Below are 16,357 nucleotides of genomic sequence, written 5' to 3'. Positions count from 1 at the left end.
GAAGCTTTAATTACTTAGATTTTATTTTTAAAAAAACCTGCATATATCACACTTTATAATTAGCTGTTTATATTCTAGTGTCTCCCACTACAGTGTGAGCTACTTGAGAACAAAACTTTATTTTCCATCTTTGTTTTGGAAAATAGAGGCTGCTCAATAAATATATTTTTTAATTTTAAAAAAGTAAATATTACAATAAAAAATGACTACAAAATGCATTAATTTCCAGTACAATCATCCAGGATGATATTGGTGCCCATAAATATATATTTTAAGATGTCAATTTTGGCTTAATTTTAGTCTTATATAGGAAGACTTGTATGTCCTTGTGGCTAGTATTTGGCAAAATTCAGGCAGTACCAGGAGTGCAAAATTCAATGAAATGTGTTCTTCATGGGTCTAGGAACTAATGATTCTTGAATGTAGATAGTTATATATTCATGAAATGAACTGCAGATAAGCTCTATAAAGACAGTGACCACTTCTGACTTGTTCACTTCTACCTATCCAAACCCTAGAACAATGCGGGCATGTTGGATTTACTTAAGAATTTGTGTTGGATTAATGAAGGGAAGAAGGAACTAAATGACTACTTGAGTCCAAGAATCCCAGGGAAACTGTGAAGTGCTAGAATCTGTTTGAATTCTTGCTATCCTTGATCCGAAGTGGTTTTGGTGAGTTCATATTTCAATTTGGAAAATTTTAATTGATATTTAATGGCTTTCCATTTATCCTATCATACCATTGTCTGCTGGTCTTAGCCTAGTCTCAGTTATGTGGGAAATTATTTATCATGTCTGTCTCAGTTCACCTTTATGCAGAATGAAGATAGTAATATTTACATCAAAATATTGTTAGATAAGGTGTGGTAATGCAAATGAGGAGATAATATTAAGCTCTGATATTATGTATTTAGGATATATTTCTCCTAATGCCCTTCTCCCTTCTCATTTGGTACAATGAGTTCTTTTTCACTGTATTTTAACTAGTGTGTTACCAATTTAACCACCTGTTTATATACATCATGTATATCCTGAGGACCAATGTAATAATAACTATGTTATTATTCTTTGCATGTATTGAGTACTTACTATATGCCAGGCAATGTTTTAAGTTCTTTATGCATATTAACTGCTTAGTCTTCACACAATTTCTGTACCCTAAATATCATCTATTATTAATCTATTATTAATCTTTATTTTACAGATGTGAATACTGAAACACAGGTTAAGTTACCTAAGGTATACTTGAGCTAGAATTAAAATGTAAATAGTTTGGTTCCAAAATCTGTGTCCCTTTCCCCCCTTTTTTAATTAAACTTATTGGAGTAACCATCTATCCTATATAATAAAGAGGGAATATGCTAATTGACCTGCACACCATCACAAAGATGGTGGCACCCACAGCCAATAAGGAGGGAATATGCTAATTGACTGTCCCACCCTCAAAGATGGTGGCGCCCACAGCAATAAGATGGCAGCGCCCAGTCCCCTCAGCTCTGCCTGCCTCCAGAGTCTCCTAGTCCCCTCAGCCCCCCAGCCACCCAGGGCTGCCCAAGGCTCAGGTAATCAGGGCCAACTGAGGCTTGCACTGCCAGCAGTGGCAGCAGCAAAGGTGTGATGGGGCGTCATCTTCCCCTGATCGCTGGGTCGCCTCCCACCCCTGAGGGTTTCCCGACTGTGAGAGGGAGCAGGCCGGCCTGAGGGACCCCCCCCCTTCCAGTGCATGAATTTTCATGCACCGGGCCTCTAGTATATATATAAAAGCCTAAATGACCATAACAACCATTACAACCAGACAGCCGGACAACCGGCTGGTAGCTATGATGCGCAGTGACCACCAGGGGGAAGATGCTCAATGCAGGAGCTTCCCCCTGGTGTTCTGTGCGCTCCCACAGCCAACCTCCTGCGGCCAGCCAACCTCCAGCGGTACCTCCTCCTCCCCCCGGCCAGCCAGCCCCAATTGGCCCCCATCAGGATTGGTGAGACAGCCCTGATTCGCAGGGAGGGACCCCATTTGTGCATGAATTCATGTACAGGGCCTCTAGTGGTTAATAAGATGATATATGTTTCAAGTATACAAATTTGATACATCATCTGTATATTGCATTGTGCTCCCACCACCTGAAGTCAAATCTTCTTTTGTCACCATATATCTGACCCCCTTAACCCTTTATGACTCTCCCATCCCCCTTCATTCTGCTAACCACCATACTTATGTTGCTGTCTATGAGTTTTCGTTTTATTTGATTTTCTTGTTTGTTCATTTCCATGCTCTCCATTGCCTTTTGCAGAAGGCAAGACAAGCCTTACCGATTCAACATCTATCAGATAGAACGTTGGTCCAGTAATGATAGCAGGTTCACTCCAGCTGATGTTGATGCTAAAAGGTGATGTTGCTACTACATACACATTTTCAGGAGGACCCTCTGGAGCTGCAAAAATAGAAAACCATTTACTCATCTACGTCTGAGTATTTGCTACAGTGCAATAATAGAGAAGTCATGAAAAATGGATAGTCATAATGAATTAATTATGCATTAATTTATAGTTCACAGCATGCTAAAGGTGTTGTTGAATAAAAACATATAATTCTTTTAAAATTACTATACATGAAGAACTTTCACATTAGAAATTGATTATCATAGATACATGGTTTTTAAACTGAAAATAATATTGAAAGGAAAGCATTGCTAAAATAAATCTTTATTTTTATTCTAAAATAGATAGCCTAACGATGTTGATTTAAGAAAACTTATAAAACACATATGATTACAGAAAAGTGAAACTAGCACAAAGTAATTAGATTCAAAACATATTGTAATATGAATGTAAATTGGGCTCATTTTATTGTTTTCACTGAGCGGGTAGCATAGTAAATAAGTTATACAACTGATCTTATTATTACAAATGTAAACATTTACTGGATTTATTATGATTACAAACAAATTATTTAATTTACTCTACTTTTATTATTGTTTTTTAATCAAGAATGCAAAACAAGAAATAATATTTTAAGGAATTGACTAATGAAAACCCTGTATAAGTTTTCTCTTTTTTATTTAATTTATTGAGTGACACTGGTTAATAAGATCATATAGGTTTCAAGTGTACATTTCTATGATACATGATCTGTTTATTGCATTGTGTGCCCACCACCCAAAGTCAAATCATCTTCCATCAGCCAGAAAATGCTAGGAACCATATGATTTCATATGTGGGATGTAGGTTTTCAATTTGTGAAATCACTAGATATTAGAAGGGATTATAGAATGTTAAGAAGTATTTCATCCCAGTTAATTGGCATAGACTCTGACCTAGGAACACAGTTGTACACATCTCTGTCCTCCTATGCTCCCTATTAGATTCTAGAGACATTAAATTTTGGGAAGTAAGTATTTTACAGTATTTCTCACTTTTAAATCCACATAAGCAAATATTACTAAACATTATTCTATAGATCCTGAGAAGGTATACAGAAGAAGATAAAATATTACTTTCCTCAAATAATTATAAAAGGAGGAAGTTGTGTGATCTTGGTCAAACAACAAAATTTCTGTATCTCAGTTTCCTCCTCATATACATACTTTATAGTGTTTTAAAAGAGAAAGAGAAATATGAAGACAAAACATGCAAAATTGGCCAGTATAGTGTCTGGCCCATCATTGTCATTTAATACAGTGTTTTATAATAAAAGGCAAAGTAAAGATAAGAAGTAATTAGAAATACAAATAATCTATGAGAGGGCAAAGGGCAAAGTAGTGAATACAGATGGAGCAGGAAGTAAAGGTAAAGTTGCACAGAGGAAATGGGAATTGAATAGACTTTGAAAGATGAGAAGGATTTTGATAATCAGAAGAGTAGGTTTAGGGGCACTTTTATGGAAAGAGGATCATAAGCAAAGCCACAATGACATAAACAACAGGGTCCACAGACAGACAGAATTGTATCACTGTACAATTGCTTTCTTTGGTAATCTTATGTTTATTATTTTATACATTAAAAAATATTCCTCTAGGAAAGGGATCCAAGCACTTCATCAGATGGCCAAAGGAATCCATGGTACAGAAAAGATTCAGAATGTCTAAATTCAAGGAATAGAGAAGTCACAGAGAGATCAGTGTTCCTTGAGGAATATAGTTGGGAACAAGCTTTAAATAGTAGTTTGGGAACTAAGTTAAGGAGCAGTTGCTTATTATGTTAGGGAATTTGAAGTTCATTCTTTAAACAATGGGAAGCCACTGTGGGGTTTTGAGAAAACTCGGGCAACTCTGAAAAAGGTACTTGCTCTGAAGCATTGAGTCCAGGTAGACTACTTCCCCAAAACCAGGTGAGATATGATGAGCCTCTAATCTAGAATAGTGACAGTAAGTATTGAGAGGTAGATATGAATTCCAGAGTTATTTAGAACATTTAAAAAGAACTTATAAGCTAGATGTGCACACAAACTGAGATAGAGGAAGTAGTAAAAGGTAACTCATGTATTAATACTAGGAGAATGCTGATAGAGTTCACAACAACAGTGCATTAAGAAATAGATACTGGTTTTTCTTAGGGATAAGACTACAGAAGGAGATTATAAATTTGGATTTGTACTCATTGAATCTGAGAAAGTCATGAAGATTGAGTTGCCTACCTGGCAATTAGAAAGATGAGACTGAAACTAGGGAGATAGGATGGAAAAGGTTTTTGTGTTTGTTTGTTTTTTAATTTCAGATAATCCCTTACAAATTGGGGCAGTATAAATATGAGAAGTATATTTAGTTCAAGTGATTCTACCAGATAGGTATTTAAGATGTTAATAGTAGTGACAATCTTCAAACTATGAATGAATTATTGGTACTTAGAACATATTTTTGAGAGAGATAATATATGAGGAATTCAGTGGCAAAATCAACCCATAAAAATATTTTTAGTGATAGCATCCAAATAGTTTAATGATGTTATTATAGAGCAGTGATTTTCAACTAGTGTGCTGCAAGAATTTTTAAAACATACAGTACATAACTATTTAGTTAGGAGCACTGACCTATTTTACTTTAGATTGTATAAAAAAAGAAATTACAACAGCCAACAAGACAATAGCTGTCCAGTGTGAATAAATCAAAATTATATTTTCATTATATCGGCGAAAAAATATATTTTTGGTGTGCCACAGAAGTTTAGTAATTAGTTTATGTGTGCCATGAGATTAAAAAAAAAGTTGAACACCACTGCTATAGAGGAATCTAGCAATTATGTATAACAAACTTTCTGTGGGAAAATGCCTTTGGGGTGCCAAACATATCCTATCCACCTCCCTACACAGCTCGCTCTCCTACTCCCTGTCGGGGCCTCTTGTATCTCTTCTGACCTTTGGGCAATACTCAGAACACTGACTCAGAGAACCAGTCCAAATGGCCAGTGAAGCACCCAGGGGAGGGGCTGAAGAAAGGATGTCCCAGGATTCAGAGATTCGATGAGCTGAGAGGTGCTAATAATGATGACAGAATTGGATCTGGTGACTATAATAGAAGAGATCATGGAATCTGCATATCTGGACATGTTCAGTCTTATTACTTCTAGCTTTATGAAAACTGACTCAAATTTTAGCATAATTTGTTCAGGTTACTATGCATAGCAAATGAGCATAATGAGAGCTCTTCCACCACCAGCATAATTAATTGCTTTTGGGTGTCCTCACAGAATAATGCACTCCATTTGCAAGAGTGGCAACCCTTTTCCTTTTCAAACTGGATATTCCATAGAAATATGCTCACCTTCTCCTTAACAAACAGCAGCTCTGAATCTCTTTATTCAAAATGTTAAATAAGTGGACGGGCTTCAGGATCAAGTATAACATTACTGAGAATTATTACATTAGTCTCCTCATGGGGAAACCTAATTTGAAGAATATAAAATTTTTGGTGGATTTCAATGGTCTATCTTCTGTATTTGACTCTGTAAAAGAGAATGAGCTACAACCAAAGTATCAGTTTATTAGCCCCCTTGATTATTAATGTTTTAGCAAAACCTGCCTCCTAGCTCTATAAGAACCATGGTGAGAGAAGCAATTTTCTGACAGACCACACATTTCAAGTGGTATTAGACAGGAAAATATTTTTTGCTTCCCTTCTCTTTATTTATACCCAAATGTTCTGTTGGCTTTTAGATGAAATTTATGTATTCATCCAACCAACAGGTATTTATTGAGCACCATCTATATTCCCAGCACTAAAAAAAACACAAAGCCCATGGAAGTAAGTGATCAAGGTAGGTGTGGACCTATCATATAGAGCTTCTAATATTTAATGGCTCTTCTTCACTCCACAAGTGTTTAGTGAACATATACTATATGCTAGTCACTTTTGAGGTGCTGAGACAGAGATGAGAAGCAAAGAGATGGGAAGCATGAGACCTCTATGTTAGTGGAAGGAGACAAATAACATCTAAGGATAGTATAAAAATTTGAATCAATATATAAGTAAAAATATACCACGTTAAGAAGTGATATGTACTATGGCAAACAATGAAGCAGGATACTGGGAATGGGGTGGTAATGGAAGTTACTACATTAAATATGGTGGTCAGGGTATGCCTCTCCATGCAGATGACATTTAAACAAAGACTTGAAGGAGGTAAGGGAGCAATAGTGTCACAGGGAGGAAAGTGGATCGTGCAAAGGCTCTGAGACAGGAATATGCCTGGTATGTTCCGTGAATAACAAGGTCTCCGGTGAGTCTGGAGTTATGTAAGTCAAACAAGAGCTGGAAACAAAATGGGGGCCAAGTCATGTAGGGCCTTTGATGCCACTGCTTAGGTCTTTGAAAGAACCAGAAGGGGCCTCTGTAAATGTTGGTATCTAACTCATATCAGAAAGATGGGTCAAAATAAATTAGATCAAAAGAGGGCAGACTATGTCTAGAATCTATCTGATTCATGTACCTCGATAGAGTATACCAATTCAATGGCTGTCAGGACTACACTTTTAAACCTAACTCATTCTAACAGGCAAACAAGGTTGTACAATATTGTTGCCCAGACATCACAAACAGTTTAGTGAGAATTTTCTGTGGCTAAGAAAGTTGACAAGACTTTTCTGTGACTATGTTGATGGTAGCTTGTGGTTGGGAATATTTCCAGGGAAATATGTCCATATCTTCTCTGCTCCATAATCTGGATCTTTTGGGTTTCAACTAAAGAGAGATTCAAAACCATTTTCCAAGGAAAACTTTGACTAATTTTGCAAATATGTCTATAGACCAGCTCAGAAAGCAGTATGATGCCTTATTCAACTTCTAATCGTTCATAGTAAAATGTCAAGCCTGTAATCATTCCTTAAATACTAGCAATCAAAGCCCTCATCAGGGAGTGTCTGCTACCCGTGCAAAGCAGAGAGAAAACTAACATTCAAAATAATTCATGGCCCATAGTAACCGCTAATAGTACTAAATATTTTAAAGTCTATACAGTAATCCATCATTATGAAAAGGCAAAGTATTTAGCTCCTTGCTGAGATGTACTTTAATGCCAATTCTTGAACTTGTTCCCAGTTTCTTTCTTTCTTTCTTTCTTTTTAAGAAACAATCACATTAAACATTTGCATGTTCAGTAAATTCAATGAAATTGCCTATTTTGTTACAAAAGTGTTTCCTTTGTTGAATCCTTTGTGAAAACTTTCTCTTCAAATCTATTATACAATTTGTATACTTGAAGGATTAGAATATGATGGAATAAGAACTCTTAAATCTGAACTAAAAAACAAAGGCAAACACATACACAACTGAACTGATATATGAATATGTTATTTGCATATAATATATATTTCATCGGTATATTGCAATGAAAATGATCATTTGATTAATTCATAGATAATTTGAGAGAAATATTTAGAACACCATATGCTCAAGTCTATTATACAGTAGTATCTAATTATTTTAAAATTATTTAAATATTACAGTGTACTTATAAGTATATAAAATTTCAAGTTTCTTTTAGGTAATTTTCTCTTGGAATTTATCAACATTCCAAAATACATAATAACATAATTCCAGTATCATCTCTTTTATCACAGTGTATAGTAAATTAGTACTAGATTCAAATAATGGGAATATAAAATTACAGTTATGAATATCAACAATCCAAATAAAAGAAGCTGATGGCAATAAAGGTAAGAGAGTTAAAATATGCCAGTTTAAAAGCTTCGTAACATATAAGCATCCTTGGGAGACTTTGTTTGTCTCCCCATAAACTGTCACATTCTGATTTAGGATTGTTTGTGAAATGAATCTAGTCAGTAATGGGCCAAGATATCACTATACCCTTTCTCTTATAAATCACAGCAATTTACTCAGTAAGAATGATCTATCCTTATTCTCTCATTCCCCATAATCCAATCACTTCCTCTCATAAGCACTTTCACCCTGGTTTTCACAATAATGCATTTTCTGTAACTAACAACCATCATTTCCTGATTATCATGCTTCTATCCTTGCACAGGAATGTGGGTCTTATGTGGGTCAGGGTCATCTTTCCCATCCATCTGTGTCCTCATGCTAAGTGTGTTAGCTGAAAGGTGAGTCTGGATAGACCATCATTTTGCCTAGTCCATATAAAAGTCTGAATGCCCCCAAGTCTGTGCCACTTTGATTAAGGACCATCAAATTTTGGTGTGTCTAATACTACACTTTCAGAATAAGCACATTCAAAGACTTATTAGTAACTTTACCTTCTGCAGATCCCTGTAAATTTAATTTAATGATGAAAAATGTTGTCGAAAATACTCTATGGTTTTTAGTGCACCATGCTAGAATGACTTTCCTACAAGAATAAATACAAATAAATAAGTGATCTGACAGCCACTTGAAGGACAGAAAATCTTGAGCTCTGTGCACAAATGATTTAAATCGTCTGCACATTTATTCAAGTTCAGTTTAAAGCTTACTTAAAGGGCTACCCTTCAAGGTATTTTAGTCTCAGAATTTGGTACACTGGACCACCAGATTCCTAATTATGGTCACCACTACATGGACTCAATTGTTGCTCAACTATACAAATGTTAGTGACCTCTAAAACTGTGAGTTGGCTTTGATTCACCTGGAAGAATTTGCTTTGAGTTGTAGAAGTCTCTCAGGACTAAAGATGTGCTGGGTAGTTAGGATGTATTTCTTGTGTCTTATATAATTCAGGGCATCAAGGACCCTGAAGAAGTTCAGCAAGTAGATTGACCATCTGTATGCAGGCCAAGAGCATCTTAGGACATATCCCACTGATTAAACACTGTTTTAGTCAACTGACCTTCCCTGGTGTTGGATGTTTCCCTAGAGCCCAGTGATTTCACTGCCCCATAGAGGAGACTACTGTTGTATCAAATATCTCCTACTGCTTTACAAGACTTTAATTTAGTTTTATAGTTACATTTCCCAACTGCAAGATGGTATCACAAAGAGCAAATACTACAAGCCTAAGAATCTGACAATTAGTCTATTTGATAAGTCCTGAGGATGATTTGTGAACATCCCAGCATTAGACTTCATTGTATGACTTTCTTCTTTGATGCTTAATTAGTAGTTTTCCAACTCATTTCTGACTGGCTTAAGGTGAAAAAAACACCACCACCAAATAAAAAACAACAACAACAAAACCCCGCCACTTCCAATACTAGCTATGCCAGGTAAGACTGAACACTTTCCAATGTTAGTACCATTATTATTAGAATCAGATAACATCATTTTTTGAATTGCATCAAGTTTACAAAACAACTTTCTACAACAATGGTTATCAAAAGTGACCTCCAGTCCAGCAGCAACACCTAGGAAGTTATTAGAAAAGCAAATTCTGAGGCCATACCCTAGACTTACTGAATCAGAAGCCCTGGGGAGGCTCCAGCACTGTGTTTTAACAAGCCCCCCTGATGATTCTAATGCCTTTGGTGTAATAACCAATGCCCTACAATGTCAACATACCATTTGAAAAAGTAGTGGCATTGCTCTTCAGATCAAATGACCGGTGATTACAACTCTTATAAAAAGGCTGGAGAGGGGGATTAAATGACTGCTCTCTGAAGGCTAGGGAAGTAGTGGTGGAGGGCTTGGCAGCTGGTGATAAACATGGGAACATGCATCCGGCCAACAGACACGCCACAGATTTGTCTCCTCCCACCTTTCATTTATTTTAATTCTGGATAAACTAAAAGAGTTTTCTCCCTCTCATCACTCCCTCCCATTCACAAAGTTCCTAGAGTGATAACAGATTAACATGCTTCATAAGAACATAGGAAAACATTATTAGCTACACCTGGAAGCTCTGTGTAGGAACAACCTGAAATAATTCAGATAAGGCCATCACATATGGAGTGTTAGGGCCAGAGTAAATGTTGCTATTTTGTCCACCCATTCATTGTATGCAGGTGCAATGAATTAAGGGTAAAATAAAAAAGAGAAAAGAAACCAAAAGTGTAGATTAATGTCATGTGTGTTAGGGAAAATCCCATCCAATTTGTTTAGGAATGGGAAGTTTGGGTTACTTACTAGAACTTGTATAATATCTCCAGGTCTTTCTTAGTCCCACTTGCCAAAGCTAATAATATCACATAGTGATAATCCTTAAAATTTCCTTTACTGATTAGTTTTTAGTGCTTTTGCTGAAAAAGATATTCCATTTGCTTATACAAATTTGATTTCAAAATATTTTATTGATATTCTAGAAAACTTGCTTAACAACCTGACAAAAATGCTTTATTGACATTAAATTTGGAGTCGAATGCTTTATTAGTTTAATTTTATATGCTTACTATTATTTCCTTTGCATTATGATTTCACTTGACTATCTCCTCTTTGTAATCCTACTTAGCACCCCTCCACCTCTTATTACTTTCATACCACCATAAGGCTTTGCCCAAGTTCTAGTCACGTTCTAAGATCTCAGGCTCTTCCCTAGAAATGAATGAGGCTCATGAATGAATCAAAGTGTGTAAAGTTCTTAGAATAAATAGTACCAGCATCTAGCAAGCACTTAATAAGCATGGCTATTGTTATTGTTTTTAACCATCCAGCCAAGGGCTCTCAATTCAGTTATTGGGCCCAATCAGAAAGTACCCTAAACCACCAGACATAGTAATCCTATGGTCTTTACAGAATTGGGAGTTTTGCATAGTCAAATCAGAATTCTCCCCACTTCCTTAGTAAATGTAGGAGAAAATGAAGCTGAATTTTTGTAGACCCAAGGCTGGTACTGAGGCAGACCTGAACTGAGGTCAATGACCAAAAGCACAAAGATTTAAGCCTACTTCACACTTCTCTCTAAACCAAGAGAAAGAAGATTCTCAGAAGACTAAAAATAAATTCAATTCAACATGAGATTTGAAGTTTGAGATGAGAAAGTGAAAGAATTCCTTTTTTAAAAATGATAAAATGCAGCTAGCTCTAAAGGGAGAAAGTTTTTTTCTTTTTTGTTGGGTTAACCAGGTTTTCTATAATATTAATTTTAAAATATAATATAGTGATAATCCTTATAATCTCCTTTGATTTTTAGTGATTTTACTGAAAAAACACATTCTATGTGCTTATGTAATAGCCTTTCAAAATTTTTTTTATTTAAATTCTGAAAAACTCATTTAATAACCTGGCAATAGCTCTTTTGAATTAAATGTATAGTTGAATGATTTATTAAAACTTTAATTTTATGTGCTTAGTATTATGTTCTATAAATTATGATTTTATCCAAATAGCTTCTCTTTGTAATCATACTTAGCAGCCCAAATTTAGACATTGTTCTTCTTTGTTTTCTTCATAGACTATCAACCTATATGATGCAGCTTGCTATACAAATTCATTAAGAGTTTATTATCTCAGTTAATAATTTAAATAATACAATGAATATCGCAACCCATTTAAAGGAGGCATTTATTATTTTCACATATTGCTTAAAATCTTTCTCTATTTACTACATGCTTATTTCATTTCTATATGCAGTAATTCATACTTACGTTAATGAAAAGGGAAAATAAAAAAATTAAATATATATTATATACTCATTTTGTGAAATAAAGGAAGTTGAACATGTCAAATATAGAAAATTTTAATTTTTGCAATAACTATGCAAGTATTTGATAGATAAGTTAGAGGGGAAAAATGATGAAAATTTAGTATGAACAATTTTTCAAATGGAGAATTTTGACATTTAAATACTTTCACATTAAAGTCAAATGCCTTCTTCAAATCCAACTGCCATATAATTTAGTCTGTAATATTGAGTAGGTCTAGATGGTAGAAACATATATAAGACATGATCACGTGGTCACTTCTGCCTTTAAGGAGCTCAGAGTTCCACAGAAGAGAGAGAGAAATAAACAATTATGACACAACATGATCAGTATTTCAGGAGCGAGTTTTGGGAGATGGAATACAGAGAGGAATTTATAGAAAAGGCTGCTCTCCCAAAGAAGGACAGTAAGAAAAAAAATCAAAGATTCTAAAGCACAAAGAAGAAAAAACAAGGCATATATAGGGAATATAAGCAAAGTCATAAAGGAGGGCATTGTGTAGCATACTAAAAAGTATGATTTTTACACAAGAAAGTATAAAACTATCAAAGCTTTTAAGCAGAGGAATAACATGTCATATAGGTGTATTCAAAAACTGAGTTCAGACGGAGATAGATAAAATGGGAACAGAAAGATCATTTAGAAATCGTTTGCAATAATATAGGATATGCATTTTAAAGGTCTGGATTTAGAGACCCTTAACAGAAAAAATAAATTTGAGAAGTATTCAGTAAGTAAATTCAATAGGACTCAGATATGGACTTGGTGGTGAGGATTGCTAGAAAGAATTAAAAATTATTCCTAGATTGCTCACTTCAACAGTTAGATGAATAATGTACAATGCACTGAGACAGGAAAAGGTTTATAGTGGGGGAGGGGCGATGGTAATATGGGGTCTGAGAAGTCTGTGGAAACCTAAGTAGTTGTACTAGTAACTTTAATGTACAAGTGTAGAAGAGAGAGATATTGTCTTTTTTAAAAATTGACTTGAGAGAGAGAGAGAGAGAGAGAGAGAGAAACATCAATTTGTCATTCCACTTATTTATGCATTCATTGGTTGACTCTTGTAGGTACCCTGACTGGGGGAGATCCAACCCTCAACCTTGGCACATCACGATGATGCTCTAACTAACTGGGCTACTAGTCAGGACATGTCTTGAATTACACACTTGGGAGTCTCAGAAAATTAACCAAGAAGACTTTCCACAGCATCTAACTAATTTCCTCATGTGTAGAATAAATTATATTCATTTCCTCTAGTAGCAGCAGGATAAAGTCTATTATAAAAATGAACAGAATCAAATAGGCTTCTCTATGTCTTAGACTATGTCTTCTTATTTATTTATGGCTAACCATCATATAATTGCTTCTTTATAGAAAATATCTACTTCTGTTGTGACAGCATTCATCACATTAATTGAATAACTCATTAACAATTGCTTATTTTAAAAAATGCTATGCCATACTTTGCCCTCTATTTGGTTTTTCTTCTTTTTAGATCATAAAGTTGCATTCCTTGGAAACTTCTTTGATGAGGCATGTTTTGTTGAATTTTTTTTTAACCTAACAGATGTTTGGGTAGTTAAAATTCCTCATGAGTACGGTATCCTGTGGTTTTCACAACCTAAGTGCTACCCCAGGAATTTTCCTTTCTTGCTGTCTTCCAGTCCTGGTGGTCCATAGGAGATGCACATTATGAAGAGTCTCAATTCATTCCATTCTAATTTCACACCCATATTCTTTTAAAGTTATACATTTTCTCAACATTTTAAGTACCTATTGTGCACCACAGAGATACTTAGCAGCTTTCCAGTCTATATTCCTCCCTCTACTCAACTCAAATTGCTTTTGAGTATAGGGGTAATAAAAAAATAATAGATTAGTAAAATGATCTCCAAGATTTTAATGTTGCAAGTTAAATATTTCTGCCATTTTTAATTTCCATGCTTGTTTGTATCTATATGCACTCGGCATGAAGTAGAGAGTTATGGCTATTACACAGATGACTTAAGGAGAATAGCAATTTGGCTTCAATGATCTAGATCAGAGTATGTGGGAGAAAGAAATGTTAGCTTGTGTTGGCCGAATACTGTTTTCTTTGTTCACTCTAGTGTACAGTGGTAGATTCAGATTCAGCAAGTAACCCAATTTAATCCTCAGCTTGCAATCCAATTCTGCTCCCTGGATCTTTAATTTGAATTTTCTTCTTTACTAGCTCAGAGAGAGTAAATACAACATATTTTCTAATTTTACAAGCCATTTCAGAACATTTTAAAATAATATTTATCAACCTCATTAGGTTGTCCTTTATTTGAGTTATTCAAAGTGAATAATTTGATTTCAAACTAGCCATCAATTGTTCTCTCCTTATCCAGAAGTTCCAGTTTTGATAACATGTTCTATTTTGCTAAGAGCTTGGACACAATTTGGTGCTATTAGAATAAAATGCACATATCTGAAATAGTAATTTTATACCAACTTGTATTGTTGTTTTGTCTTTTCTATTATTCAGATGAGTTGTTCACTTTCATAATTTTATCTTCTCATCCTATATAATAAAAGGCTAATATGCAAATCGACCGAATGGTGGAAAAACCGGTCGTTATGATGTGCACTGACCAGGGGGCAGACACTCAAAGCAGAATTTGATTTACAATTTATTTGTTTTGTATGGAAGCCATCATAATTATATGTAGATAGTGTTCTTGATAAGAAATAGAAACATTTACTTAATTATGGTTAATATCTAAACAAGGGTAAAAAGTTAGTTGTTTTTTTTTAATATTAAACTAAAGTTGCAACAGCAATCTTTACCTACCCTTAGTGACTTCTCTGGAAAAACATTTAAAGAGTGTTTACTTGAATGCAGAAGTCCTGAAATATGTGTAGATGGCAGAACAATTTTGAGAGATTATTCTGTGTTTCTTCTCTGGATTTTTCCCTTTTCCCCATCTCAAGCTGTGAGTCAGACCCTGGGTACTTCTTTGTGTCAGAACTTTGTTCAGGTGAAAAGCATACACTAAAAAGCTTTTGGAAGACAGATCTGTCTAGGAGGGAGGGGAGGAGGGAAGGAAAGATGGAGAGAGAGAGAGACTAAAGTCACTGAAAAGAATGTAAAGACTGGTTTCATATCCTCCAGATATGAAAGGAAAATGTAGGCATAGAAAAAGCATTCTTGATATCAATTGCTATAGCCTAATGATAGACCACAAGAAAAAGCAGTAATGTTTTGTATATAAATATAAAAGCCCAGTGACTGAACAGCAGAATGACCAGAACGACCGGTCGACCAGTCACTATGACACGCACGGACCACTGGGGAGCAAACGCTCAATGCAGGAGCTGCCCCTTGGTGGTCAGTGCGCTACCACAGTGCACGGAGCGGCTGCTCCTGCTGCGAAGCCCAGCTCGATGGGAAGTAACCTGGGCTATGATTGTTGCCTCCTCGCCCCAGGCTCCTCCTCCCTCCCTGCCGCCTCCTCCAGACGCCTGCAGGCCCTGCAGCACCTCAACACTGACCACCAGGGGGCAGATGCTCAATGCAGGAGCTGACCCCTGGTGCTCAGTGTGCTTCCACAGCGTGTCGATACCCACAGGCCACGCCCCCCACCAGTGCACGAATCCATGCACTGGACCTCTAGTTGTAATATAAGACTCTATGACACAACTCTGAAAGTCTGAGAAAACGCTAATGACAGAAATAAATTTCCCTTTGGTATTCAATTAAGATAAAAGTAAATGTGTTGGAGAAACCAAGATGGCGGCATAGGTAAACACGTGAAATTGCTGCCTCACACAACAACTTCAAAAATACAACTAAAAGACAAAACGGACATCATCCAGAACCACAGGAAGGCTGGCTGAGTGGAAATTCTACAACTAGAAGGAAAGAGAAAAGCACATTGAGACTCAGAGGAGGTGCGGAAGTAAAGTGCAGAGGTACGGAGGCGCACGCGGAAAGGGCTGGCAATTGAGAACGCGGTTGTCTTTTTCAATCGGGAGGGAGGCACAAGCTCCCGACTGCTCTGAACTCCAGTTCAGAGCAAAAAACACCCAACCAGAAAAGCAAAAAGAAAAAAGAATTCAAAAATATGAAGATAGTGTAAGGAGCCTCTGGGACAACTTCAAGCATACCAATATCCGAACTATGGGAGTGCCAGAAGAAGAGAGAGAGCAAGATATTGAAATCCTATTGGAATAAATAATGATAGAAAACTTCCCCTACCTGGTGAAAGAAATAGACTTACAAGTCCAGGAAGCGCAGTGAACCCCAAACAAAAGGAATCCAAAGAGGACCACACCAAGACACATCATAATTAAAATGCCAAGAGCAAAA

At 35.9% G+C, this 16,357-nt stretch overlaps 1 protein-coding gene across 2 annotated transcripts in view; it reads right to left on the bottom strand.

The window, feature by feature from the left end:
- PTPRQ (protein tyrosine phosphatase, receptor type, Q) overlaps positions 1 to 16,357 on the bottom strand; it is a 219,873-nt gene that overhangs the window by 82,142 nt on the left and 121,374 nt on the right. For both annotated transcript variants that reach the window (XM_014531678.1, XM_005884154.2), the window contains exon 27: positions 2,313 to 2,434. In XM_014531678.1, the coding sequence (XP_014387164.1) occupies positions 2,313 to 2,434 (122 nt within the window). The remainder of the gene's footprint in view (positions 1 to 2,312; positions 2,435 to 16,357) is intronic.

Source organism: Myotis brandtii, unplaced genomic scaffold, assembly GCF_000412655.1.
Source record: "Myotis brandtii unplaced genomic scaffold, ASM41265v1 scaffold82, whole genome shotgun sequence".
In the NCBI taxonomy this organism is placed as follows: Eukaryota; Metazoa; Chordata; class Mammalia; order Chiroptera; family Vespertilionidae; genus Myotis; species Myotis brandtii.
This window is presented reverse-complemented; position numbering and strand designations above follow the sequence as displayed.